At 42.4% G+C, this 26,694-nt stretch overlaps 1 protein-coding gene across 1 annotated transcript in view; it reads right to left on the bottom strand.

Annotated features, from left to right (window-relative positions):
- The window catches only part of LOC110957341 (neurexin-3b), a 373,395-nt gene that overhangs the window by 176,942 nt on the left and 169,759 nt on the right, over positions 1-26,694 (bottom strand). The window contains 4 exon segments of the mRNA XM_051936556.1: positions 20,099-20,218; positions 23,385-23,558; positions 24,913-25,103; positions 25,485-25,753. Of these exon segments, the coding sequence (XP_051792516.1) occupies positions 20,099-20,218; positions 23,385-23,558; positions 24,913-25,103; positions 25,485-25,753 (754 nt within the window).

Genomic DNA, 26,694 nt, shown 5'->3' on the forward strand with positions numbered 1-26,694 from the left:
TTCACACAACACGGCCCACTTTATGTGACATATCAGCCGCTATCAAAGAACAATCTCCTCCACTGCACTATCTATCCTCTGGCTTCTTCACAGTCAATAAACCCCTGGATAAGTCTCCGCACTCCACAGTAACTTTCCATCTCTTTTTCCAACAGCATATTTTCATTTCAGTGAAGTAAAGCTCATTATTGTCTGAACACGTTTTCAACCAGAACAAAGAGGAGGTTTTTTTTTTCAGGGTTGATGAAACAGACATGTCCAATTTCAATTATGATTTGCATGGGCAATGACACTGTGCTCAACATTTTACCTGCAGAGGGGAAAATATATATATATATATAAAATATAAAATACCCCCATCTTAGCCAAGAGTTGAACTTTTGCACCTCAGTAGTTTCAGTGGATTCATTACCATGAAATCCCCATCAGGGGTTGTGCTTTTTTTTTTTTTCAGATTCCTTCTTAGCAAATCTGCACATCAGTATTTATTTCTGGGTAAAGAGGTCAGACAGATTTGCTAATATAAATTGAACCACTCGGCAGCAATAGGGTAGACTTAACCTTTGGGTGCAGAAATGTAGCTGTAATTCACAGCAGCCCCCTCAAATGTTTAATCCTCATACACAGAGATTTACATACCCCACATGTTCGTGCAGATCAAGCCTCTTTCTCTGGAAGACACTGCATAAAAAGTGCACACACATACACTCGCAGCCGCCACGTGCCAGGCTAACGTGTCCTGGGGATACAGAGCATCCGAAGGATAGCAACACTGCTGAGCCCAAACAAAATCAGCCAGCCCATTAAATGAGGCGTGACTCAGGAATCGTGCGTAATTTCTCTTGATGGTGTCTCAACGTGTTTTAAAGTCATTTATGTAACGACGCCGATGATTCACAGAGGAGGGGAGCAGAAATGGAGCAGAAAAAGAGCATATTGACTCTGCTGAGGGTCCTGCGAATTATGTCCCCGAACGTACAATGAGGCAGTTAGCAGAAGGTCAGCATCATGATGTAAGCTCTGGAGGTCAGCGCTGTGACACTGTGGCACCAACAAAGGGGAAGAATACAAGCTCCTCTTCTATTCAATTAGCATTACCGCACACAGCTGTAAAACTGTAACTGGAAAACACATCCTCAGTGGTCCTGACCCCGGTCGCAGAGGCTCACACTGCATATTAGACCCTTAAACCTTGCAACAACACATTCTGTAAAACCACAAACAGGGGCTTAGTCCACATAGATCCAAGCACTTGTGCATTTGCAATTAACTATACTTTCAGGCGAAGCAAAGTGAGAATCATCTGCTTCTAGCAACCCAGGTCATGACACCTTAAGGTGACAGTAGGAGGACAAATATACCCAGCTGGTGTTTGTGCTCTATAAGTGGAAGTGAAAATGAGCACGAAAAACCAAGAATAAAAAAGAATGCAGGCAAAGAGGGGGGGAAGTTCTTACAATAAAAGATCAGAGTCAGCTGCTGGAGAGGAAACTTTGTGCTGCTTCCCAAGAAGCATCCAAGCACATGTTTGGAGGAGCCAGGTGGCTTTGCTCGAACCAACGGGCTCAACAGAGGTAGAGATTAAGGAATCGCAGGAATACTCCGACAGCCAGGGATGTCCTCCGCGATTAGAGCGGCTTAGATGGCAGCGTCGCCGGTGGAGATACCAAATCATCACTTTTTATGCTATTCACTGGGTGATTTCATTCAAAGCGTCTTACGGCGCCATGCGGGAATGTAATTTTAGCGCTGGTTGCCCTAGTTGGAATCAAATTCCAACCATTAGCGGTGGCAGTCTTAGCATGGCGCTACCCAGAAATCTGACAGACATCTGTGCATGTTCAGTCAGCTACTTATTCAGAATTATGCTAAACTGCTGAACACGAAAGGAAGTGAATGAAATGAAAAGTAAGGGGAAAAGACGGGAGGTGAGTTTAGAAGGTAGAAGACCAAAATAACTCAGTTGATGAGGTTGTTTTCACGTGATTGCAGGGGTGTGTAATTGCAGTGTCAATCTTGGGGATTTAGCAGAAACACAAAACTCTCACTACTCCTGAAACTTTAAATGTGGCGTTTTATGTAAATATGAGAGAATAGTGTACTGGAGATCCCTACAACACCCACCACCGCATCCTTTACAGTAAGGCTGGATGGTCGTCACTTTCAGAGAGGCGTGACCTCCACACATATATGTTTATTTACAAAGCTTTTCTTGGGATGCTTCCTCCTTACATCTCCTCAATGTTAGTCTGGGCCTCTGGAGCTCATAACACCCGTTCCAGTGACCGGCTCACTCTCCAGACTTCAAAAGCCCATTCTGAACTTGGCAGATCTGCCTTCAGTATCTTTGCACCATCTGCTTGGAATAAACTGCAAAACACCTTAAAAATCAAAGATCTGCTTCCCATCAGACATTTTAAACAACTATTGCTGGATTTTCTGTGTTCTGAATGCACTTGCTTTTCTTGAATTTGATGTACATTTGTAATTTATGTATTTTGATTTTCCTGATGTACTTGTTATCTTTCGAATTGCTCGACATCATTGCAAATGAGGGTTCCCCCTCAATGATTCTCGAGTCTAAATAAAGATAAATAAATAAATAAATAAATGCTAAATCTGAGCTTGTATTATTGGCAACAAAAAATAAATAAAACAGGTATAAACTACCACCATGCAAGAACAGGAATTATCTTTTCTGTCACATAAATCTGCCTGTGGAGTTTTATTATTGTGCTCAGGCTGCTTTATGTTGAAGTATAAAGATCAGACAGCTATCAGAGACTCTAGAACTATAAAAATGATTTAGAAGGGACAGTCACTTACACTTTGAGCTGATATTTTTCCTCTTATCGCAGTTTTTAAAACACATTCTATGATTTAAGTCACACCTCAGACCTTTAATGTTCGTTATTCGATGCATTTAAAGCTACTCAGATGGCGTAATTTTCGCCACAGCGTGCCCTTTGACCTGTTATTATCCCTGTTACAGCAGCAGCTCCAACCTGTTTGATTTATTCTTCGCTTATTATTCAGTCGCGGCTAATAGTTAGCGTCATCCTCCATCCTCCTCTGAGCCTGAGATGTACTAATCAATGCAACTCTGACAAGCAATATTACCGCAAACATGCATCACGTCACTAACAGCAGGGAGCTAATAATATACGGGCAATAAAACATTGATCTCCTGCCACGAATGTAGAGTTAAAGGTGTGTGTGTGTGTGTGCATATGTGTGTGTGTGTACAGGTTCACACCGGACATGATTGTGCACACGCAGACTGTAAATCATATTGAGATGGCATCGTGTGCAAAAAAATAAATAAATAAATAATGAAGCAACACCTCTAAACCTGGCTTCAGCAGCATGTGATAATTGGCTACTATAGCAGCTGATGATAAACTGTGATTTAACAACTAAAAAAAACCAACACAGCCCCCCACTTATCAATTATTCCTTCTCATATTTAGAGGGTGAAAGTGGATATTAAAGAGGGGGAAAAGCAAGCAAAAAAGAAAAAGCTGGAGGGTTTGTATCTTTGCAAATGAGGGAAAAGGGGGAAAAAAAGAATTCTCCAGGGAAGCCTAATCACTTTCATTTTGCATCTCTGAAGAATTAGACCAAGTTAAACAGACCAACACCACCGCGGAGGCTGCGGAAAGTGATGCCTAGCTGGAGATATGATAATGGATGGCTTTCCCCTCGAGGTCATTAAATAATTATCTTGTCGTAGGTTTAAGAGCTCATGTTTAAAGTAGGACGTTCCATCACTCCGGTCTGCAGCTGTTCATGAGGAAAGGGAGTATGAAAGAATTATCCTTCCTAAAATATGCACATTGAGGGATCTGTATGTGTGAAAGAACATTACGCCATGCTGGATTTATTATTCACAAGTTTGCTGTTGTCAGAGAGTTTAAAAGGTAGAGAAAACCTTTATTTGGTAGCAGATTATAAGGCCTCTAATTGATGCAATATTAGCATAATGTGTGTTGCACATTTTCTTAATATGTACATCAATATTTCATCTATAAAAGGGATATTATTCATCTTCAGGCCTCCAAGACACTCGGTGCCAACAGAAACGGAGCCTTCCAAGTGTCTGCCTGTCACTGTAATCCTTAATAACAGAAACCAAAAGAGAGAGCCATGTTTCCAATTTGTGCCGCGAGCAAAGTCTTCCCTTCTATCCTCTTCCTCATTTTCCGTCTCCTGTGCCCTTTCCTGCTTTTTCCCTCTCGCTGGGCTTTACTGGAACAAATCATTAGTAACACATACTGCTGTTTTTCTCTGGGTGAGCCGGGCTAATTTTGACACACTCATTATGCCTTCTCAGTCTCTGTCCTCTCCCTCATACAGACTTTTCTCTCTCTTGAAGCCCTGACCTCTGCACACTGGGTCGTACAATACAATCACTCGTATCTCTCGGGTGCTGCTCTGGGTGAAGGGACCCGCCGGGCAAAAGGGTCGAGCTGTGGAGCAATCTCTGTCCAAAGCCTGTGATCAGAGGTTTGTTTTCCTGCCAAGAGTCTGCTGTAACCGGCAGCCTGGACGCACCCGTGTGCCCCTACCTTCCTCACAATTGTGCTCTCCCTCTCACTTCAGTTCCTTCATGTGTTTTCCAATCTTTTTCCACGTCAGAGCAGCGCTGGGCAGCGCAAGGAGCAAACTGCAGCGCATGGCAGGGGCAGAAAAAGAGGGAGAGAGGGAAGCAGATGCTTGTGACAGTGTGGGGGCAGTAATGAGGGTCCCTACGATGGAGAAACAATCAGTAAGGCCCGAGTACACAGCCCACTCACACACACACACATACTCAGAACAGCGAGGGAGTAATGGGCTGGCAAAGGCCTGGGGCCAGTCTCACTGACACATACACATTCGCCACACACTACATGGTGAATAATAAAGAGGGAAACCACCACCATCACTGTCAGACGCTCTCTGTGCAGAATAAAAGCAGCCAAAAGTGTATTACCTGCACCATTCTTTGGTAAAATACCCATTTAGAGCAAACAAACACCCAGTCTGGCTCAGGTGAATCAGCTCAGTATGCAGGAGCAGGAAAGAGAAAGAAGAGGGGGAGAGGATTTTCTGGCACTCTCCGCCGTTCTGTCTCATGCCAGGACGGCACATATGACATCCCAGTGTGTTCCCCGAGCCTGCCTCTAATACGCACGCAAAGCCTTTCAAAAGCATTACCCCGCCGATGGGAGATACTTTTATTGTGGCAGACATTTCAGTGAGAAGGAGGTTCGCATTCACCAAAGGAAGAGGCGTAGAGAGGGAACGACGGGGAAAAAACAAACGGTACTTGCCGAGTGTGGGGTTCACGTTGCCGCAGAGACATTTCCAGAAGTGGGGCAGAGGCGGGAGTGCACGTTGAAGCGAACAAGGTTTGAAAATAGCCTGGAAATAGCCTGAGATAAAACAGCTGCTAATGCGGACAGTTCGCTGCAAAGGAAAAAATACATAAAAATGCACACGACAACGAGCAAAAGGCAAACACGCATAAACAAAGACGCATTCATGAGCACACGCATGACACGCGTTCGCCCGCTTGCCCCCCAACAGAATGCAATCTCCAGTTCAAATCGGCAGAAGGCCGGACACTTTCAGCCAAGGAAGATTGATTACAATCGATTATGTCACCACAGGAAGTGGTAAGTCTTTATCTGTCTCCCCTTTTAAGGCCCACTGATCAATCGGCCGAGCTAGATTTAGTAAGATAGCTGTCAACCGGAGGAAAGACTTACAGCGAGAGTCGCTGAATAAAATGATATACACCGAAGACCTCTGCTGTGGGATGCTGCGTCTGAGGTAACGCATTGCTTGCTCACTCCACACTGCATCACTGTGACCTTTGGAAATTGCTCATTATATTGAGGCTGTGCTTTTTAGCACAAAAGATTAACGTTTCAAATTTTAACTAAGAGTGCACATATTTGGTTTAAATATCCCCACTAATGCCGGGCTCACACTGCAGGAGCTTTAAAATCCCAAGACATCTTCAAATCAGTATGCATCAGTGGCATAACGAGAAACTTTGCAGATATTCTTCTGTCTAATCCTACACATGCACACAATACATGATTAGAAAGTAATGCCACATCACACGTTAAGAGATAATAATAAGACTACTGTGGCAGAGGGAGCAGGCAGGGGGCAGAGCATCCCCTCACGTCGTCTCATGGGGAAGCAGATGGAAACAAAATGGAGACAGCGGTGCAACTATTTGCTGTAATGCTAACAACACAAGTAGAAGACCAAAGGAATCTGGATGAGAAAATGTTTGGGGAGATTCAGTCGGAGAACTAGAGGTGAGATTTTCACCTGTCATGTTTTTACTCACAATGAGCTCATTTTTCTCTGTAACATAAAATCCTGCACCTCCATGGAAACAACACAACCATGGCTGGAAGCAGAGATAACTGAAACATGTCTTTGGTGTAGTATGATACAGATATTCATCCGTGAATCATTAAAAAGGGGGAAAAAAGGCATTTGTTTGATTTCTCATTTAACAAAACCTGAAATCAACGTTTACAACTTTTTCTCAAGTGCCCACAGGTGTTACCGATATTTGAAAAAAGAATGCAGGCTCTACATACTACAGGTATTTTACTAGCTACATTTTAAATTTGTTTCTATGCTTTTATTCCGGTCTGCTCTGCATCCACACAGTCTGCAGTTCAGCTTAGCTTAAGAGAACGGTTGTTGCTGCTGGTTGCAATTTAACCACTGAAAGCTTACAGGTTTTAGTCTTTTACAGAATATGATTAGAGCAAACTATTTACTTTTGGCATATTTAATTTAGACATGAAGAAAAAGTGATTTTGATCAAACACGATGATTTTAAGGTAAGATTTGGTTTTGTGATGGAGAAGCACATCACAGCTGAGTATTTTGAACATTATCATAAATGATAAAAATATCAGAACTGTTTCTGTTTTAACAGCCCATGGCCTCAAAAAAAGTATTTATTTTTTTAAAGACAGCATGCTTTTCAAAACTTGCCAGCAGGTTTTGAGAGTTCAGAGGGTTAACGATCCGTTTTAATGTCTGTGGCTAATGTCAGCCTTAAGCTCTAGAAACCTGAGCTTTGCTTGGCATCAGCTTTTGCAGCTCTAGATGTTAATCATCCTGATCCTAACTTGTAATTATCAAACATGTTTGATATTATCAGGATGGCCCCGAATTATTACCAAATAATCTGGACTGAGCATCAGTCTAAACCAGGATACCAACCAGACTTCTCTGATTGTCTGGAGGGCGTGAAATGAGAGTAAACTGGCCCAGAAACTGCTTTAGTCCGAGCAGACCTCAAGACACAGCGATGCTGTTAAAGATAGCAGCATGCCTCTCGTTCCTTGTCAAGGTAAAGAGCAACCCTAGATGAACCCTTGGTCTTCTTCTGAAAAGTTACCGAGACGCTAACCTCGTCTGAAGGAGCACACCAGCACCTAAAACGTGTAGAACTGTGTGTGTGTGTGTGTCTGTGTGTGTGTGAGAACTCACAACTTGTGTCGGGTATCCTGAGACTGACAGCAGTCAGTTTGCGTTACGTGTACAGTTACAGTGATGTATTTGACCCTGGTGTTTATCCTAACCTCTCCCTCGAAGACACGAACAGACAGTGACACAGTTACTGACTCACACCGATGCATACACACACACACACACACACACTGTTGTTGATGCAACAGATTCTCTCATTCCCCTGCTTGACGTTTGGGAGACGATCTGAAACGGTGGGTCCACAGACGCCCAGCTCTCTGCTGTAATTGGGTCCCTTGTCACTCGGCAAATTCATGTCAGCACTGGTCACATGGGATGCTAATCTAAATGGCATCAGTGTCCTACTTTGTGTGTGAGTGAGAAAGAGAGCTATGGGAAGCAAGAAAGGTGTAGTAACTCTGGGAGGCGAAGGGAAAGGTTGCTTGTAAATTCTGTGCATTGCTGTCACTGGGCTGCACTGGAACAAAACCACTATTCCACCTGCGAATATGACGACTGCACATACAGGCCGTTTCAATTAGTCTCCAAGAAATAAACACACAGGAGTATAAACAGCTATGACTCACTTCTTTCCTATATCGGATTGTGTGTCTTTTTTCCTGCAAAGTTTAAAAACTGGACATTTTAAACTTCTAATCAATCATACTTTTTAAAAATGGAAACTCAGCCGGAAAGGAAAGCGGGTACCATTAAAAAATGTCAAATCGAATTACACAAGAGGAGGGTTCAATATGATCTGCCAAGGAGTGCTGACAAGTCAGCAAAAACAATCTTATTTCAAACTCAGTCATAAAAATAAGTGCTTTTGTGACTTTATCTCGCGTAATTATCAGTGTCATTTTTGAAGCAGCTAATCGTCAGCTAAATATACTGCGGGGATGCATCACAGGCTGCTGTGTGTTTGTATTCCTGTGCTTGTAGTGCAGCTTAGTGACTCAGATCAGACTCAGATGCTATGAGTGACTCTTAGGGACTGTTTTATATCCAGAGAGCCTCATGAAAAGTCTGAATATAGTCAGGATCGCATGTCTGGAATCAGCTAAATTCGCTTTAGACTTGAAACCACATTTTTCTTTCCCAAAAAGCAAGGTGTGTGAATTTCGATTAAAAAGAACAGAAGGATGAGGTCTTAATACAGAATGTAAGAGCGCCGTTATGTGAAATTAATCAACAACCCTTGAGCAAATCAGAATTACATATTCATCCAGGCCACTGTATAATGAATATAAATGATGACCTTTCGAGAGCCGACTTTTTTTTTCACATCATGTTTTCCCAAGTAGGCTGAAGAAGAGCCACTTTGGTGAAAACACTACTAAAATATAAAGCTGACGGACTGCATTTTTAAAAAGGTAATGTCCCTTTTCATCACTACACAGACGGAGCAGAGAGTAGTTAGGAGGATGAACTCACACTAACCAGCTCCAGACTGGACGCTGCAATGCCCACATTTTCAGTAATAAGATGATACAGTGATGACAGCTTAGTGTTCAATGATGCAAAAAGCAGAAAGTTAAGCTATGCAAGGTTAAAATAACGCCATCAAGACATTGAATTCTGCAGGCAGGGAGTGTTTTGCTTGGAAGCCAGTTCATATTTCACCAGTTACAAAAATGCATTTAAGTGTCATCTGAATGTGCAGCGTCTAATATGATTCAGGGTATTTTCAGGACCTCCTTGATGGTGCATGATGGGAAAAAAAAAGATCAACATCATAAGTGTTCAAACATTTGCAAACCACTGGAAGCACTAGAGGGATCTGTTCCAGATTACTTATGATGTTTTGCATCCATTTGGGCAGCAGCAAGCCGGTCAACGCTTTGATTCAATTCAGCTTTATTTATATAGCGCAGATTCACAGCATGTGTCATTTCACAGCGTTTAGCATAGTAAGGTACATGCTTTACAAATTCTAAATAGAAAACAGAAAACCCAACAACCCAAAAATGCCGTTGGATTCCCTATGAGCGATAACGGGAAGGAAGGAAAACAACCTCAGACAGAACCAGGCTCAGGGAAGGCAGCCGTCTGCCTCTACCAGCTGGAGTAAAGTCGGAATGAGATTGGTGGGGATGGTGTGATGGTTCCTATAGAAACAGGTGGGAACTTTACTGGCTGTGGCTGAAAGCTGCAAGAACAAGTTACTTAAAATCCACCGTGAAAGTCTGCGAATGCCATCTGTGGGGGGCTAAGTGATGAACTAGGAAACTGCTGACACAATAATTGCACACATCTAGCAACGAGGCTGAGAAAGAAAGACATTTTAAAAAAAAGCAGTGTGAAGTAAAGTGGTGGAGACAGACATTGTGGACAAAGAGAAAGAAAACTTGCCTGAGAGGATGGTAATTATAAGGCAGTGAACATTAAGAACTGAACATGCAGGTTTTTTTTCTTCTCAGGTTTAAACACTGTACTAGTTTGGTCAGATGGTAGAATGAAGACACAAGTGACCCTCAGCTAGTGTGTGTTTGAGGGCTGCACAATGTTGAGCTCGTGATGATTCAAAACATTTTCCACATTTAAAGCCCTTTTCTGGTTGTTGGTTAAACCTCTAAATATTAGTATTTTTTTCCCCATGACAGCAATCAATTCCTGCCGCAAAATAATCTTACACTGCTGATTCCGTTAGAATATGTAGATCTACAGACCAACTGCTCCATGCTGCAGCTCAAGCACACCTTCTCACCTGTAACTCAAACACCATAAAACTGAACTGTGTGACGCAAGCTGTAATACTGGAGGAATTCAGTCAAACCGATTATGATAAACAATGATACGGAAAACTGCACCCTGCAAGCTGACAGGAGCTGCTCCTTTGGTTTGTGATGTATGAAACCTCCAAAGTGAATCTGAGTTTCTGAGACTGTTCACTGCAGTTTCAAGCCAGAAAAAATAAAGCATGCTGTCGACTGCTTGTTTCCCTCATGATGTAGCTTATTGCACATAAAATAAACCAAATCAACATGTTAACAAAGTAAAAAATAAATTACTGTCGAGTCTTTTTGTTATTTCAGGGTCACTAAATAGAAGGAAGTGCATCGCTGAAACAGTCAGGTGGACAGAACCGGACCTGTAACTTTGAATGTGTTGACCTCTGGTGCACCACAGTGTTAGTAGCAAGTGGACAGACTGTTCTCTTTGAAGGTAAAAATGTCAGAGGTAATTGCCTTTAAAATCCCTTTCACCTGATGACAACCATTAGCTCCGTTTGATGGAGACTTAACGTTGTGGCCTGCTCCTCACAGGAGTGCCCTTCAGAAACACCGTGGGGTTCTTCAGCTGAAAGCCCTTTAATGGTTAAAACTAATGACTTTAAGCAATCAGCCAGTGTAATTTCATCGTCCTTTTTTATTTCCCTCTCTCGTATTTTTGCTGTTAGGGCCAAACTGCTTCCTCCCACAACCTTGCAATAAGTAAGTGACCTCACTATGGTAACCAAACTCCTGAATGACACAACTGCCCTGTGGTTAAAACCTTCTGACTCTGAAACCAGATGCTAGCTTTATCTGAAAAGGGGAGCATGTAAAAGTCTATGTGTGAGGTAGGCGTTATAAAGTGTCTGCCAGTAGACGTCAGATATACAGCGTGGCGTCTTATCGGGTCTATCCATGCTGCTGTTTGTCTAAATCCGGTCATAGACACAGTTACTTCTGATTTGAGATGAACACGGGCTTGATAGAGCTCCTTGTTTCTGATGAAGTGCCATTCTGTGAGTGCTGCAGCGAGGAGAGCTTTATTCTTTGCAGTCTGCCGAGTGGTTTAGCTCCCTACCGGTGATGACTACCTATCAGCCTCACTGCTGAGAGACACAAAGGGGAAAAAAAATTGTAGAGAGCGAGAGTGGGGGAGTGCCACAAGAACAATGGAGCGATAGAATGAGACCAACTAACCTTAGGGTTTTGATCCATGTGCATCTAAATTGGTGCTGTGAAGCCTCAGAAGGGGTGGGTGAGGTGGGGTTATTGTATGCACCCGCTGGTGCAATTGAGTGCCGAGTGGGAATGCTGTCTGCCAGTGACAAATTACTTGCATTTGTGTGGCCTTTCAAAACCGTCCGCCGTGCTGCACGAGTGCACCGTTTGGAGTAGACCATGAAAGAAACCGATGAGAGGCTGCCTCATTGATCCCGCCCACTGGTCAGACCAGGTGAACAAATACGACATGAGGTGCGACTGCGTGTGGCCACATACATAAACTCGCTCACAATTTGTACACAGGTGGATGCGTGAATGAAATACTCAGGGAAAGCCTCCGCACAATGACACACCAGTGCGGCAAAATAAAGCACTCATCCTGCCATCACACAAGTACAATCCCGAGCAGAGATGGCAATTAAGTGAATGTCGTATCAGCCATTGTTGTAAAAACACTGAACACGTTTTGTGCAAATCAAGAGGAGGAACCATTTATTTATTCTGCTTCAAAAATAATAAAAAAAACACAGTGTATAAAGATTTGAGTAATATAAAATATAAAGTTTTTACAATAACTAGCTGTGGGTACATGATAACATCGCTCTATGAGAGAGAGAGAGAGAGAGAGAGAGAGAGAGAGAGAGAGAGAGAGAGAGAGAGAGAGAGAGAGAGAGAGAGAGAGAGAATGGGATGTTCTGAAAAATACCAGAGAAAAAGCGAACGAGTCACCAGCTATGATAAGAGAGATATGTACCAAAGATAGACTGGACCTAGAAAGAAATATCACACAGCTGCAAAAGAAAACACGTGCATGAACTGCACTTACTCAACGCATGTTCCCTGAAGTTCAGGCGAGGCGTTTCGAGGTATTGATTGGGTGATTTGTATGTGTTGCGGACGCTCCTGAAATGTGTCTAGGAACACGTGTTGATGGATGTGTCTGTGGCTGGGCTCTCAGCCTGTGAGGGCCAGGGTGGGTGCTGGGAACGCTCTGACAGCCTCAAGGTTACTCGCCTGGCACCAAAACAGATGGATGCCCCTCATCGTAAATGTCTGTAATGTGTTCAACTCAATCACTCCCTTCCCTTGCTCTTTTTTCCCTCCCGTACAACATCTCTCTCTCATTCGCTCGTGGAAGCAAGCTTGCAGAAACCAGGAGTTGTACTGTGTGTTCAGAGACAGCATGCAAACTTGTGATATTATTTATCACACTTGGAGTACCTCAGCATCGTTTTCCTGGGGTAATATCTACGACATGCGGTTGTTAACTACTGTGTGCTTGGTTGTTTTCTGTTAAAACAATAGCTGTGCATTATGCAGGATGCCATGGGACTGAAACATGTTTAATGTAGCTTAGTGTAAAATCTGAAAGAAGAAGAAAAAAACTTCCCTCCCTCCAACAGTAAAACATAAAACAATGCACCAATCAACACCTCAACAACTCCTGAATTAACACACTGCAGCGGCACTACATTTTGATTGCTTGAACAAAAAAGTGGTTTGATTTAATGAGACTGATTTTCACTTCTTGGGGGGCAGCAAAACAAGCTACAAACACGACACCCACACAGTATCTTAAAACGTGTTACAGCACAAGTGCTAACAAACATTTGTCTGCTTCTGGACACCTTAACAAGTACAAATAACAAAAAAAACAGCTGCTTGAAATAAAAATGACACTAACAGCACATTAGTACTTTGGTTGTATTGTGCACAATCACAGGCCATTTAGTTTACATATTCTATAAATTTAAGAAAACTAGCACCTTAAAGTTATTGTACTAGTCATGCAAATTTTACATACAAGACTTGGCCTATGACCTTTTGGATATAAAATGTGATAAAAGTCAAATCCTCATTCCATCCTATGAGACACTGGTACAAAACGTTGCCATTAATATGAATTTTTCTTCAAAAATGTGTTTTTGGCTGCAATTGCCAAATTCTAATTCCTAAGTCCAACTGAACATTTGTGCCAGATTTAATGAAATCCCCCACAGGCGTTCCTGATCTACTCTGCTCACGAGAATGAATTGGATGTGAAGCCACAGTGACCTCTGACTACCAAAGTGTAATCAGTTCATCCCTAAATCCTAGTGAACGATTGCTCCAAATATGAAGAAACTCGCTCCAGGCGTTGCTGATAGAATACGTTCACTATTTGAGCGATGGTCAAAATGTGTTTTGTGAGGTCACAGTGACCTTCGACCACCAAAATCCAATCAATTCATTCTCGAGGCCTAGTGCACACTGTGCCAAATTTGAAGAAATTCACTCCAAGGAGTTCACGAGATCAGGACAGATGGATGGCGGAATGGAAGGATGGACGTTCCAACAACTCAAAAACATTCTGCTCATATTTGTGTATTAAAGTTGCATGTAATGGATTTTTTTTTTCTCCAAGAAATTAATCACTTCCTGCCTTAAAATATTTTGGATGCAACTCCACACTGTTAATTCCTTTAGAATGTGCAAATCTACGTACAAAATCTATTTCCAAATCTGTCATTTGCCAGCATGGAGGCATAAAACGAGTGCCACCTATAATTAACAATATACATGTTAAAACAACAAAAAAAATAGGATTAGCTGATGATAGCTGACATTAACAGGTAGATTCCATTGAGCATCTTTAATATGCTCAGTCAGGGTTGAGAGATTATTGACCTGACCGGACACTGGATTCAATATTCAGCGTATTTTTCAGATTTTTGGTAGAATAATAAATGTCTAAATGTATCAAAGTATAAGTGTAATTTAAAATGTGCTACTGTGACTGAGATGCAGTCACCTCTCTCCAGTTGTAGTCACAAACCTGTGAAGTCCCACCCACAGCGCTATCTGATTAGTTGCATGCTGTGACTAATAGCCAATCAGCAACAAAGAATCGATTTTGAAAAGTTCTCACAGGTAAAACATAAATAGAGGCATTTCTACAAAGTTTGCATTGTCTTTTCATTTTTACTGCCAATGTACATTTGTTCCTAATAACTATCCATATATTTGATCACTAATAATCAGTTTTGGGCTGAACAAAACATATCAGTCGACTCCTAGTGATCATGCTTCTATGTGATAATACTGTAGAGGAGGTTGGACATTACAAGCAACGTTAGATCAGTTCGATTCCAAAATAACCCTACCAAAAGACTAATGTTTCAGAAATGGTGCAACATATCCACATACGACAATAAATATATATGATCCAAAAACATGGAAAAGTGTAGCCTAGCCACGCTAGACAACCCACGGCAACGAATTTAATTCTCTGCCAGGGTGGGTCTAGTTACTCTCCATAAGGCTCGAGGTTGGATGCTCCTAAAACTGGCCGGACCAATCACCATGAAGTGTAGAGTCAGAAGGCGGGCGTAACTAAGTGACGACAGAGGCGTGACGATTCTGACAGAAACAACCGGCGCACAATAAACAGTTATCTTTCGACTCGGCTTTGGCCACAGCCCTTAAAGATTTGAAGCTAAAATTCAACTTGAAAGATAAACAAAGGACGGCACTGAAGTGTTTCATTGAGAAGAAAGACGTATTTGGACTTATGTCGATGGGATATGGCAAATTGTTAATATACCAATTGGCTCCGGTGGTTGGGAAGCTAATGGGACTTCCGGCGGCGCTCTAGGAACTCCGTCAGCCTATTCGTTGCGCTGATTGGTTGTATACCTACCCAATTGCTGCAGAGTGATTTGAAAGACAACCTTTTAGCCCGACTCCCTCCCTGTCGAGCGTTCCTAGATCCTTGTGTCTTAAGAGCTGGGTCTAGCGTGGCTAGGCTAGGAAAAGTGCACATTCCTCCAACATTTCCATGTATTGACACTTATGAGGAGTAACACCTCCCACTGTTCTCCTCCGCCTTTTTTCTATTTACGTTCTCTTTCTTCGGGCCCCGGGGCATTTAGGGTCCACAGCACCGCATATATCCAATTATACCGCGGCTCCGAGCACGGAGGTGACACATCAATTGACACAAGCGACATCAGTCTTATCACAGTGACATGATGCAGTAGTGCCAGGCAAGCATCATTAGCCTGATCAGCCAATAGAAGGGTGGCTCGTCAGCACCCCTGAAGGCTGGACGTGCACTTCTGATTCTAATACAGATATTCTAAGACAAGGAAGAGGAGGGATAAAGTGACGGAGGAATTATAAACCTGTCAGGCGCAACTTTGTGTTGGCGATTGTGCGTATGCAGGCAATTCCACTGGGTGGATGCCTGGTGATTACAGTTTTCCTGCAGCCATAGCTAAAAAAAAAAAATGCACTTCCCTCAAAGTAAACCTCCAAAAAAAAAAAAAAAAAAGTCGCTGTGTGATGATACTCCAGGCAGCTGTCGAATCTTTAAGGAGGCATTTAAGTGTTTAAGCCGCCAGATTATGCGATCCCTCAATCATACGGACACTTTCCGCTCATGTGACAGTCTGGACTGCTACAACAACGAGACTGAGATTATTTCAAAGTGTGCTTTTGGGATAGGTTGTGCCCTGAGGACAAAACATCCTCCATGGAACTCTTTTGGCCCATTTCTGATCTACCTGCGGTATTTATAGGCAAATGTTCTCATATCGCTATGCTCCACTTATAAGTCCTCTTTCGCCAAAAGGTACTTTCAAATACAATATGAAAACTTTACATAAGCTTCTTCTAGAAGACGGGAAGCATTTCATATTTATTTCTCCCTGCTCGCTCTGCGCCTTTATTTTTAACGTTGATTGAATTTACCGGTTGAAAAAGCTGTCCGTGCATTATGATTTAAAGTTGCCGCATCCGTTTAAAGCTGAAACTATGCCAGGCTTCGGGCACTTTATCGCCAGCTCACCCCTGCTCAACACCTGTTGGCCGGTCCCAGCCAGCTCCAGCTACTTAATCCCATTTACAGAGACAGCAGGTTAAATTATTCAATGCTCCAATGAAAATTCCTTCAATATTCATAAGACACTCTCTCACATCCACCAGTAGCCTGTGCTATATTTATATATGTGTGCATCTTCTCATTTGCTTGTTTATTCCGAAACCTTAACTCATCATTGACGTCGTGTCAACGTGAATAGCGCCATTGTGCGGCTGCCTTCTTTCCCCCCGCCTCCGGGTTTAATACCGTCGAGCAGAGACATCAGTCAATAGTGGGAGAATGGTGTTCTTATTGTTGATTTTCTTACATTGTGGACCATAGGAAACACAGCTTACCCCCACCTCCTTTGTCCTTCCTCTTCTTCTTCTTCTCGCTCCTCTGCTCAACAAGCGCAGGAAAAATGACTACGAGGCGAATGTCATGATTATTTTCTTTTAAATATTGAAAGAAGCAATGCCGCTGCTGTGCTGTCATTTATGTAAGCAGTTAGCCAGATACGGTTACAGCCCTCTGAGCACGCCTTGAAAAATAAATTAGGGACGCTGGGTTTAGAGGGTCTGTTGGAATCATCGCACTGACAGACAAACTCATCACTAAATCTATCTATGCAATTACTGATGTCAGCATCAAACTGGAGAACTGTTATTCCGCAGCCTGGCTTCAGTCTCACTCTGCTTTCTCTGTTTATTTACCATGTTCCTGACTGTAGAACAATGCAGCGACCTTTGCAGAGATAATGCTATTACGTAAGTTGAGTAATTGCTCTGGATGTGGAAGAGGAGTGTCCGACTGCTCTTCTTGCTTGGCCCGAAGCTCCTCTGTCCTTGGGTTGAAATGAAACTGTGCAGCATTTAAAAGCTTGATAAGGAGAGGTCCACTCAGGAAACAGAGGAGGAAAGAAATAAAACATATGAAGAAAATAAAGGAAGATGGATATGAGATGACAAGGAGATGGAAATGAGCATGACAAAGCAGTGAGCCAGAACCAAGCAGGATAAAAACGCTAAAAAAAGAATCCACTCCTACCCCCAATTTTTTAAGCAGCGCTGGGCATGACAAGTACCTCAAGATTGCCCAAGTGGCTCTGGAAATGGCCTGTATGGTGCAAAGAGCCCTGCAAATTTCCTTGTTCCCATAAGTAAAGGTGTGCAGTCACAAAGTGCAGGCCGCAGGGGTACACAAGAAGAAATGGAAGCAGCGCAGATAGCTCTTGCCTGCTGAGGTGCCCTCCTTTCTTTTTCCCCCATTCGCCACTAGAGACCTGTTGGCTACAATAGAGAGGTGCAGATAGGGCACAAAGAAATGACGTTAACAATCAGCAAAGACGAATTTTCAAGCGGCTCTGCTGGCAGAAGTGCTCACTTTACTTTGTTCAAGTTTCTTCATTTGGACAATGGGTAGAGACGGAGTCAGGGAGGCAGACAATTACTGATATTTGCTGCCAGCTATCAGAGAGGGAGAGACTGAGAGAAATAGAGGGAGAAGCTCCACTCCCACATTGTTAATTAGAAACTCTCTCTCCCTCAGCACTATGCTCACTGAATGAAAGACAGTCGCACGGCCGCACAGAACACACACGCAAGACTTTGTTCATTTTTATCAAGCTGCTTCAATCAAAACAATAAAATTGTTGGCAATACGACTGCATTGTAATACAGTGGATTGTGCATTGTTTAGGAGATTGCACAATATTCTCTCTGTGATCAATAACTACAGTCTCTGAATTGGCCGTGGGTTTGCGCAGAAGGATATATAAAGACGGAGGGAACGACAAGAGGCAAAGCAGCGGAGGAAAATAACAGGAAAGCTGATTTCATGCTCGGGGGATTGCATCTCATTTTCTCCCAACGTGGAGGGACAGTGTGCGGTCCAGCTTATGGATTTACTGCCACCTGGTGGTGTGGGGCGACGCTGCTGAGCTGCTAAAACCTCACAGGAACACAACAGGCTGTCATCAGAGTCAACATCTTTAAGATTGGGTCAATCCAGGAGAAATAAACTAGACCCCTTATCTCAGGCAGACGGTGTCATGTAGACTGTACGTGCACCTTCTGCAATGTAAACAGAGCTCCACTGCAGTGAAGCATTCCCAAACCGCAATGCCTGTTTGCCTGACGTTACCTCTTTATCCCTTTTCACCTCTCTTCTGTGTTTAATTTCTAGCTTCCATCAGAGAAAACGAAGAGAAATTGCTTGAAAAGACTACCAAAAAAGGAAGGGAAATCGACTACAAAGTTCCTATTACGAGCAATGCTGCTCAGTTAAGAATACTATTATATGCTTGGACAATCCAGTCAATATTAGTGGACATTCATCTGCAAAACCAGGAACAGGAGACTTAAACCTGCAGCGTCACACAGATGTAGAATAAGTGACTGGCTAAGCTGTTGTGTTTCCACGAGAATTATGTCTGTGTCGATATGAAATCAATGAAAGCTTCTTCTATGTCATCCCAGGCAGCGCCAGGAGGTGAATTAACGAGGGCCTCTCATCACTAATTAACACATAAACACACAGCTCCCATCTCAGAGTGAGAACTGGAGTCAGCTACTTGCTGAGCATGGAAAATATTGCATCAGATGATTATTTCAGAGGATGTAAAAGAAGAAGGTGAGAAGGATGAGCAACAAAAGGGAGAAAGAAAGCAAGAGGGAGGAAGCAAAAATGTGAATTAAGAGATATGAGGTCATACTCAGCGGCCGGGTCTAACATGAGAAAGGTCTGGAAGATTAGGAGATGCCAGCGCTCACAGATAGCAGCTCTGCTAACAGCTTCCACCACCTCATTAGTCTGGCCCAGCAGCACTATGCCCCCGCTATTAAACGCTAAATGAAAGACCGCCAACCGTGATTACTGAAGGGAAGTCCCCTGTCGTCATGGGGATAAGAGATCCCTACTCGCACACACAGACACACGTCCCAAAACACACACTTTCGACCTCTGCGACAGCTATTTGAAGCACGTTTATGACAAGGCGATTGAGGCAGAAGTAGATATTTTACACATCATCAGTCACAGCCCAAAAACACGTGAAAGCTTCGGACATCAAGCAAACCTGTTACGACAAATTGCCTGCAATGCAGCAAAAAAGAAAAACACCCTCAACAATTGCCGGCATCTCTTGGTTGCTTCATTTAAAGATCACATGATGCTTTCAGCATCACTTTCATGCAGCAAATCTGACAAAGGCTTAATAAGCACGAGTGAAACTGCCTCCGAGTCCTTGAGTCAAGGATATGGCATTCAGTGTTGCACAGAGGATGGCATGGTTTTATTGGTGCACCCAGTTTAGGCGTGTGTTTGCAGTTTTTATGAGTGCAAATTTACTGCATGTTATCGCAAAAGTGTGTGCTTCTATGCAGTACTGTTCATGTGGTGTTGGTTATGTATTGCAAGAGTGATATGGCAGCTTTGTGCAGTTGTGTGTATGTGTTAAAGGTGCACTCCATCAGCTTCATATCGCATTTCAAATTGGTGTGGCGGTGTGCAGAGTAACACCTTGACTCCTGCACTTCCCATGATGCAACTCAATTTTCATCAGAGCCGTCATCACTAATGAATGTTCTTGTCTTTCAAACCCCGTGTTGCCAGTTTGTAACACAAGTTTCCCTCTTAAAAATTTGTAGTCTTCAAATGATGTCTCTTCTGTAATTTCCTCAGACTCCCTCGAGAGCCTCAGAAGATGTTTCAAATGCCTTTTTAGCTCAGCCATTACTAACAAATTGACTTTTGCATGTAAAAACCCATAGAGTGCTCCTTTGATGCACGTGCAAATCACATCCATTAAAATCTGAAGCCCAGCAGCACTCACGGTCATTGCAGTGGGTCCCAGTGTAGGACGTCATGGAGCAGTCGCAGGTGAAGTTCTCCCACTGCTGAATGCAAACACCCATGTTGGCACACGAGTCCTCCTGGCAGGTCGTGCTTGGGCCTAAAGAGAAAAGGAGAGCGGGAAGAAAGGAAAACAGAAAGAGATACCACAGGTGCACAGTCAAACAACAATACAGAACCACCGCTGAGTCGAAACAATGCAGGACCCATGCAGTAGAAATGCACTCTAGAGAGACAAGTTTTACACCATGTGGGCCTAGAAGAAAGAACAAGGAGCAAACAGTGCCACCACAGGAAGCCTGACCTGTAGTACAATGCATTTAAAACTGTCTGAGCAATCCGGTTTCATGCTGGGCAAAGCTGCAACTGCACTGGCAAAGCCGAAGCAGAGGTGCCAGGCTTTTTCACAGGATCAACAGCACGCTTTTCGAGCAGAGCAAGCGTCAGCGTGTACTCTGAGTTAATTACTGTAAAAAGTGCTGCAAAAGGTCGCCGGTTTGAGAGTGTGCTATATACTCTAATCTGCATTGAAGGCATGCTCCTGCTGGACCCCAACTAGGCTGATGTGATGACACTGTCGACATCCCTTAATTTCCTTCTTTTTTGAGAGTGTGTGCAGCTGCATGCAATTTGTGTCATTCCAACATGTTTGAGGAAAGTTTTATCAGAGTAAAACTTAGCACGCTGCATTCCCTCTGTAGACAAGCAAGACAAGACGCAAAAAAAAGAACAAGAACCTTCTAGCAAATGACTCATGGCTTAAAACTCCATTTAACAATACTCACATATAAAAAAAATGGCATAAAAGTGGCCCCGGTAATTTTCTTAACAAATATTTGTGCAAGAATACACGGTGAACACTAGACAGACGGGATTCATGACGAGGAAGAAAAAAAATAAAGCGCACTTGAGAACACGTAGTGCATATCCTCGTGTATGCACTTCAGTCAGACAGGAGTTGAGGAGGGTATTCAAAGTCAAACTGGATGTGTGTTTGCTATTCCTCCACACCACACATAGCTCTTACTTTTGAATACTTATACTGAGAGGGAATGCAGATAAGGACAAGCGCACAGCATAGATAACGAGATAAACAATCCCCCCGCGAGAGTCTAGACAGACAAAGGGGAAAAACCTTGACAGTAACCCTTCTGGTAACCATATAGGAAACAAACGAAAGTAAAATTAAATAAACAGTCCAAATATATGGCAGACAAATGCAAGTAAACATTGTTTAAGAGCAATTGTCTTGTGCAAGACAGTGTGAAGAGAAGAAGACATTTGAAGTGGAAAACAGAGTAAGTTTGCCAGCTGAAAGTGCATTTACTGTGTAATGTACAGTAACGGTAGTCAACCAGGCATCCCAGACGCCGAGTGCACACAAGTGCTTCATCAATGCAAATCTAATGTATGTATGCACACATTAGCGCTCATTTGTTAGAATGAGTAATGGCGGTTTTTTCGCTGTGTTTCAGCGTCGCAGCAGGAGGCAGCTTGCTCTCTGAAAAAAAAAAAAACACTCATCTTTGTGAAGCAGCAGATATGATGGTTTTTTATGGCAAAATGAGAAACAGAAAGAGAAAGGCCTGATCCATCAGCAACACACTGACAGTGTTTAGATGTGCAGTGACAGCCTCTTTCTGCCGTCTACGGCAGCCTGCAATGTGTCAACTGGCATTTTCATACAAGAACACAATCCTCCCACAAACTGTCTGCCGGTGCTTTTAGCAATGCTTTTAAACTACCTACATGACTGCCACATCACTTACCTGGCCTGATCTGTTTACTCTCTGTAATTATACTGTGTTCAAAATCTCTGCAACACTATCAAACATTCTCCTACACTGAGTCTGGTAGTTAAACATGCAAAAACAGACACAATCTATCAGATTCTATCATGTAGAATCTAAAATTTGCATGATTCCATTCAAACTACTGCAGTGGTTTTGCATGAAATTGCAACTAGCATACAATCATCCCTCATTTATTTTTCCTGCTTGCTCACTTAGAAACTTTTCCTGCCAGTATTCTCTGTCTTATTCTTTTTTTTTTTTTTTTTGTCAGAGAGCAAGTCACCTCTGCTGCACTCTGAGACATTATTGCCATGGTGACACCCACGATGCATTGCACACAGCAGACTTTCAGGCGAGCAGGCCTCCGAGAGGCGGAGTTTAACCCTCTACCTTGCAGGTCGGCTTTGGTGAAACCAACTTTGTTAGCGCAGAAAGAAAAATAACAAACAGAACAGAGCAGAGCGGAAAACAAGAGTAAAGGTTAGTGAGGGACCAGCATTGTTAGAGTTCTTAAAAGTTGTACAAGTTTGTCACTTTGGCAACATGGAAAAGTTGCTGATTTGTTAGTGAGGACTGAGCTCCTATAACAGCTCGTACATCATGGTCTTTTTATTTAAGTGGGATGATTTTGTTCGGTTAGTAAAATGATAACTAACTTATCACAAAGGCTGCTGTATTTGTTTGAACTTAATCTTCTGCTGCCCTCTAGAGGAAATATGTTGAACCCTGAACCATATGCAAGGAATATATACATATTTCGCATGTATATATAAATGTGTGCATTTTAACAAGGGAAAAAGTCTTTTAAATGAGTAATTCATGGGCAAATATAGTAAAAAAAATATAATATTAAGTAATTTAATAAATTCTTTATATGTGCAAATAATTTTAGTTTTAAATATATTATAATACAATCACAAATGTTTATGGGAACACTTTGAATCTAACATTATAGTCATCCAAATAACACTAAAAAAGACGTAAAATGATTGATTGTTTCACTAAAACGACCACATCAGCAGCAGCTTATTTATACTTTGCACTAATAAGTTCATTTTGCTTCATTTTAGTGGCATATGGGTAGTGGAGAATATAACAGGCAGGCAAAAGAATGTAGAGAGCAAATTTGGTTCAAGCCTCTTAAAATGTCTTACCTTGTAAAATACTTTATAATTTAAAGCATCACCTAAACATATTCTTTTCTTTCAGAGTTTTAATTTGACATTAAGGTGTTTTGGCACTTTCTAAAATAAACTGATGCAACAAAAAAAAGTTAACAAGCCATTATTAGAAAATCAGAATGACAAATTTGAACAATTATCCTATAATGTGACAAATACCTGGCAAAGAAAAAGAGAATGAGGATTAACAATGCCAGGGAATGGCTTTAAGGGCTACTGAGGAGCCTTCTAATTAGTCTAATAAATCTCAGGCGGCAGGTCATGATTCTTAGACGCTACAGGCCATTTGTACCTTCGCAGCCTCGCTCAATCTGCCCGCTGCGGAAAAGGGCGTCGTTGATGAGGTCTGGCAGGCGGCCGTTCAGGTCGACTGATGCCAAGCAGCCCTGAAAGCCCTCCCGAGAAACCACCAGCTTGGGGAGATTCTGGTACATGTTGGGTCCCAAACCTCCGATGAACAGGTCACCTGAGAGGAGAAGATGAACACAAGCGATGGTGTGATTACTGCTCACTTTTTTTGGCAAGAGGTACAGAAGAAGAATGACACCACTTGTCAGATTAGATGCTAAATATGGAGCTAAAGCCAGCAACTGTTTAGTTTTGCTTAGAATAAAGACGTACCACAGCTAGTCTTAGGACAGAGATTGTGGGTACAAGCCTACAATTTCTTCTGTGCTTTTCACTCCATCAAACAACAACCTAAGATCAACAACCTCTTTCAGGGAATTAACCATGTTAATGACATTTAATTTACCCCAACTCTTTTGGACTTTCCATCGACGACAGTCAGCATGTACAGCATAAACCTGGTGGATTTAACTCAATTGAAAACCTATGGAAGGCTCAATGAAGGTTTTAGAACATTTTCTGTTTGTTTTTTTCAAATCTGATTTATTTTTACTTACTAGCAGTGTTTCGTCAAGTTTTTTCTTTTTAAATTAGCCCTGTTTTGTTGTATTAATTGGTAGTTATGTTGGTCCTAACATTTTTGGGTTTGCTTTGAGGTTGATGTTTTCTTTCCAGCAGCAAAGGCGATTTTAACAATGATTACAATCAGACAGTGAAAGGAGAGGACAAAGCCTTGAGAAATGCACGGTGGAAAAGACAAACCGACACTCAAAATTTACATCTAGGGCATGCTGGCTCTACAGAAGTCAGAAACAACTGGTTTAATGAAATACCAATGAACCAGAGTGCTTCCCCTCTTATAGCAGAATAATAATGAGGTGCAGTCAGACCATTCCTCAGCTCAGACACAGCGCTGTGCAGAGTTCTGGCTATAAGAGACAAGACCACAGTCCAAATTCAGCAAAATACACTGACAGTACCAGCACCTCTCAAGCTCACAGACTAACATGCTCCTCAGCATTTTGTTGGTTTAATTCTATTCAAAACTTGAGTTTAAACAGCAGAGAAATGGCCCGTACATACAGACTTCCCATAACTTTTGGTATAATTGTGGCTGTGATATTGCACTAATTTGAAAGCTGAATGTTTCATTTATCTACTTTTTAAAAACTTTTACTCATGTCCTTGCATTCTGATGACATTGTTCTGGACCTTGGGCCATATCAAAAATTCATACAGGAACTTGATTCAAAGTACAGTATATCCATTATCAGCGAACTAAAGCACTGATTCACTCCGACACTCTTCCGTAATGTAATTATTAATCTTAGGGGAAGATAAAAGGTCATTTAAAGTCAGAAAGTTAACAACCAAGCGAGCTCAGGAGTTACTGCTGCTGGGGCTTAATGCCGAGCTGTAGATCTTTTCGGATATTAAATCAACTTTAATTTCCAAAAGCAAAAGCGTGGTACCTTTCAGGTCGAGGTTCTTGGCCCCGTTGACGTTCTGGGTGACCGACTTTGAGTCCACCTTGAGCGTGTGTGTGTTGGCGGCGTCTCGTGTGATGACGACGTTGTGCCACTGGTTGTCATTCAGCGGATTGTCGCTGTTCCCTTTCAGCAGACTGGGCCCGTTCCCCAGGTCGAACACATAGTGGATGAACCTGGCAGGGAAGAAGCAGCGGATGCACACGTCAGGGTTTGTTTGTGTATTTTTATCTGTCAGCGTGAAGGGGCAGAAAGTCTCTTGTTATTTTGCAAGTCTGATTAATTTTAATGGAAAAACCTCTCACTGCTCCGACACTAATCAGGAGTTAAACTGCTACAGAAAACAATCTGCACCGCATCAGGATGGCATTTATGCTTCGACAAGCTCACAACAGGTGCAGCAGAGATTTGGGATCAATAGTTGGGTTAGAGCTGTTAAATTCATAATGCCTGAAGGAAAGCAGTGAAACCCAGATCAGTGCTGCTGTTTAAAATGTAGAAATCATCTCTGGACTCCAGCTGGTGAATAAAACATCAACACGTTGGCAACGTCTCACCCTTTGACCAGCTCCACGGCGATGAAGTCGTTCCCGTCTCCGCTGTTGAAGATGATGAAACCATCGGGTGAGGTGGTTTTGAACTGGAAGAACAGGTGCATCTGGGTGTAAGCCTGCAGCGTGGCCAAGCCCAGGTAGCTGCCCTTCGTCTTGAAGGTCACCGGGTCGGCGATGATGAAGCGCATGCCGAAGCGGGCGTTGAGCTCGCAGAAGTCGATGTCCCCGTTCTTGCACATGTCGATGTAGTACATGCCGTTGAATTTAAGGCTCTGGGGGGAGAATTGGTGAAATGGTGTTTCTATTAATAAACTGTGAACCATAATTTAACTCAAATGAACTCAGATTACCACAGCACCATAGTACAGGAAGACTGTGTAGACTCTCAGTCGTCCAGGTGAAGTTAATCCTAACTGATTCAGTAGGAAGCAACAGGACTTCTCTTTTAGGCTCTTGAAGACATTTCACCTCTCATCAGACAGAGCTGAGGAAGCCTCTTGGATGAGACATGCAAAGTCTTCAGTTACTTAACAGAGAATTACGTTTGTTTTCTACTGTAGCTCCTGGAGAGTCGAGAAAGCTCCCAAATGACAAACTTTATCTTTGTGTTTTAAGCATTCACACCTAATAGGGATGGATATCATTTGAATGTTACGATTCTGACTCTGCTTATCTACTCTGGTTCTTACCAATTCCTGATTCAAGATAATTGACTTACAGGCGGTCTACATTATTGTATGATTAAAAACATTCTAATGATATGCTAAACTGTATTATAACAGCCACATGAGACATTTTCTACACTGAGCACCTTTACTTTACACACTACAGTGCATTTTCTTAATTATAACTTCATATTTTTACTGTACGTAACGTTTTCTTTGCAGGATTGCAGATTTAAAGTGTTGTATTCTTTTAGTCTAGTAAATGATCTCAGTACTTCTCCCACCACTGCTCATTTATCTATCAAGGTAAACAAATTCTTAACAATTATATTAATTAATGCAGCTATCATGTTTTAAACCACTGAGGTTACATAGTGTGACTGTACATCCCCTTTAAGGAGGGCGGTGACATAAACTAGCAGGTTTATTGTGGGGATAAGCCTCTTTTGTTGTGTGTGTGAGAAGTAGAAGCACATCGTTGCAGTAAAGTTGCTTCGGTTTGCCATAGATAAACAGAACAGTTACTGAAAGTCGACTTGTTGTGTTCG

This window comes from Acanthochromis polyacanthus, chromosome 16 (genome assembly GCF_021347895.1).
Source record: "Acanthochromis polyacanthus isolate Apoly-LR-REF ecotype Palm Island chromosome 16, KAUST_Apoly_ChrSc, whole genome shotgun sequence".
NCBI classification, from domain to species: Eukaryota; Metazoa; Chordata; class Actinopteri; family Pomacentridae; genus Acanthochromis; species Acanthochromis polyacanthus.